General features: G+C 60.5%; 1 protein-coding gene across 1 annotated transcript in view; it reads left to right on the top strand.

Annotated features, from left to right (window-relative positions):
* Positions 1-829, top strand: part of LOC104271935 (5'-AMP-activated protein kinase subunit gamma-3-like) — a gene marked incomplete at its 5' end in the record, with an annotated part of 3,789 nt that extends 2,960 nt beyond the window's left edge. The window contains one exon of the mRNA XM_009866772.1: positions 770-829. Within this exon, the coding sequence (XP_009865074.1) occupies positions 770-829 (60 nt within the window). The remainder of the gene's footprint in view (positions 1-769) is intronic.
* Between the last annotated feature and the right edge of the window lie 185 nt (positions 830-1,014).

Genomic DNA, 1,014 nt, shown 5'->3' with positions numbered 1-1,014 from the left:
AAATCACAGGGGATTCCTTCTGGGCTCCTGATTCCTGGTGTGCGTGAGGAAGGATGGAGGCACCTGCCATGGAGACACCCCCAGATCCCCATCCAGGCAGTGTGTGGGATGCAGGTTTTGCAGATCCCTGGGCTTTGGGCTCGATGAGGGGTTTGGGGTGTGATGCACCCTGAGACAAAAGTCCTTTTTCGACTTTGCCTCAAAACCCTCCCTGAGACCTAAGCTGTTCCAGAGCACCTGCGTTTGCTCAGCTACTGCCTGGTGGGTCCTCACTGGTGATGGGTGGGCACGGTGCCGGCACCCACTGTGGCAACTATTTAGGGGTGAACCGGGGAGGGGAGGAGCTGGACCCCAATGCTCATCTGCTTCCCAAAGGTAATGATGATTTTTTTTTTGGGTGGTAGTGGAGAACTGCCTTGGGAGAGCCCCATGCCCACCAGTTCCCCCAGCAGGGCCCAGTTATTCCACACAAGAAGGGGACTGGGAGAAACGTGTGCTGACCACACTAGACATGGGAGTCCCCCCACTGCCGTTTCCCCATCCCTGGTACCCACAGGGGTCAGGAGCTGCAGTGGGCCCCTGGGATGTCCCCCTTCAGGCTGTCCTGATGTCACCCCTTCAGGATGTCCCCCACCCTTCCTTGGGCTTGCATCCAAGCCAGGGATGGAGGCAAGACCCTGCTGTTGGCCAGGGCAGGTCGCAGGGCTGTACTTCAGGATGCCAGTGCCTGTGGGGGGGTTACGGCCTCGGACGCTCTCTTGCCCCACAGGTATTGACCCATCCTCACTCTGAAGACACCAGAGAAGTGCCGCCGTCTCCTCCGACTTGAGGCCTTTTGCATGGCCTTGGGGCTGTGGAAGGAGGTTCAGGCCCTGGAGGCTCTCCATGGGGAGGACCTGCCTGCCCAGCCCGGTCTTGAGGCTCGTCTTGAGTCTGGGGCCAGATCCTGCCGGCCTTGGGGAGGCAGGGAGCAGGGAAAAGGGGGCCCAGGGGTGCCTCCTGCCAGCAAGCACA

The sequence above is a fragment of the Apaloderma vittatum genome, unplaced genomic scaffold (assembly GCF_000703405.1).
Source record: "Apaloderma vittatum isolate BGI_N311 unplaced genomic scaffold, ASM70340v1 scaffold25533, whole genome shotgun sequence".
NCBI lineage: Eukaryota > Metazoa > Chordata > Aves > Trogoniformes > Trogonidae > Apaloderma > Apaloderma vittatum.
This window is presented reverse-complemented; position numbering and strand designations above follow the sequence as displayed.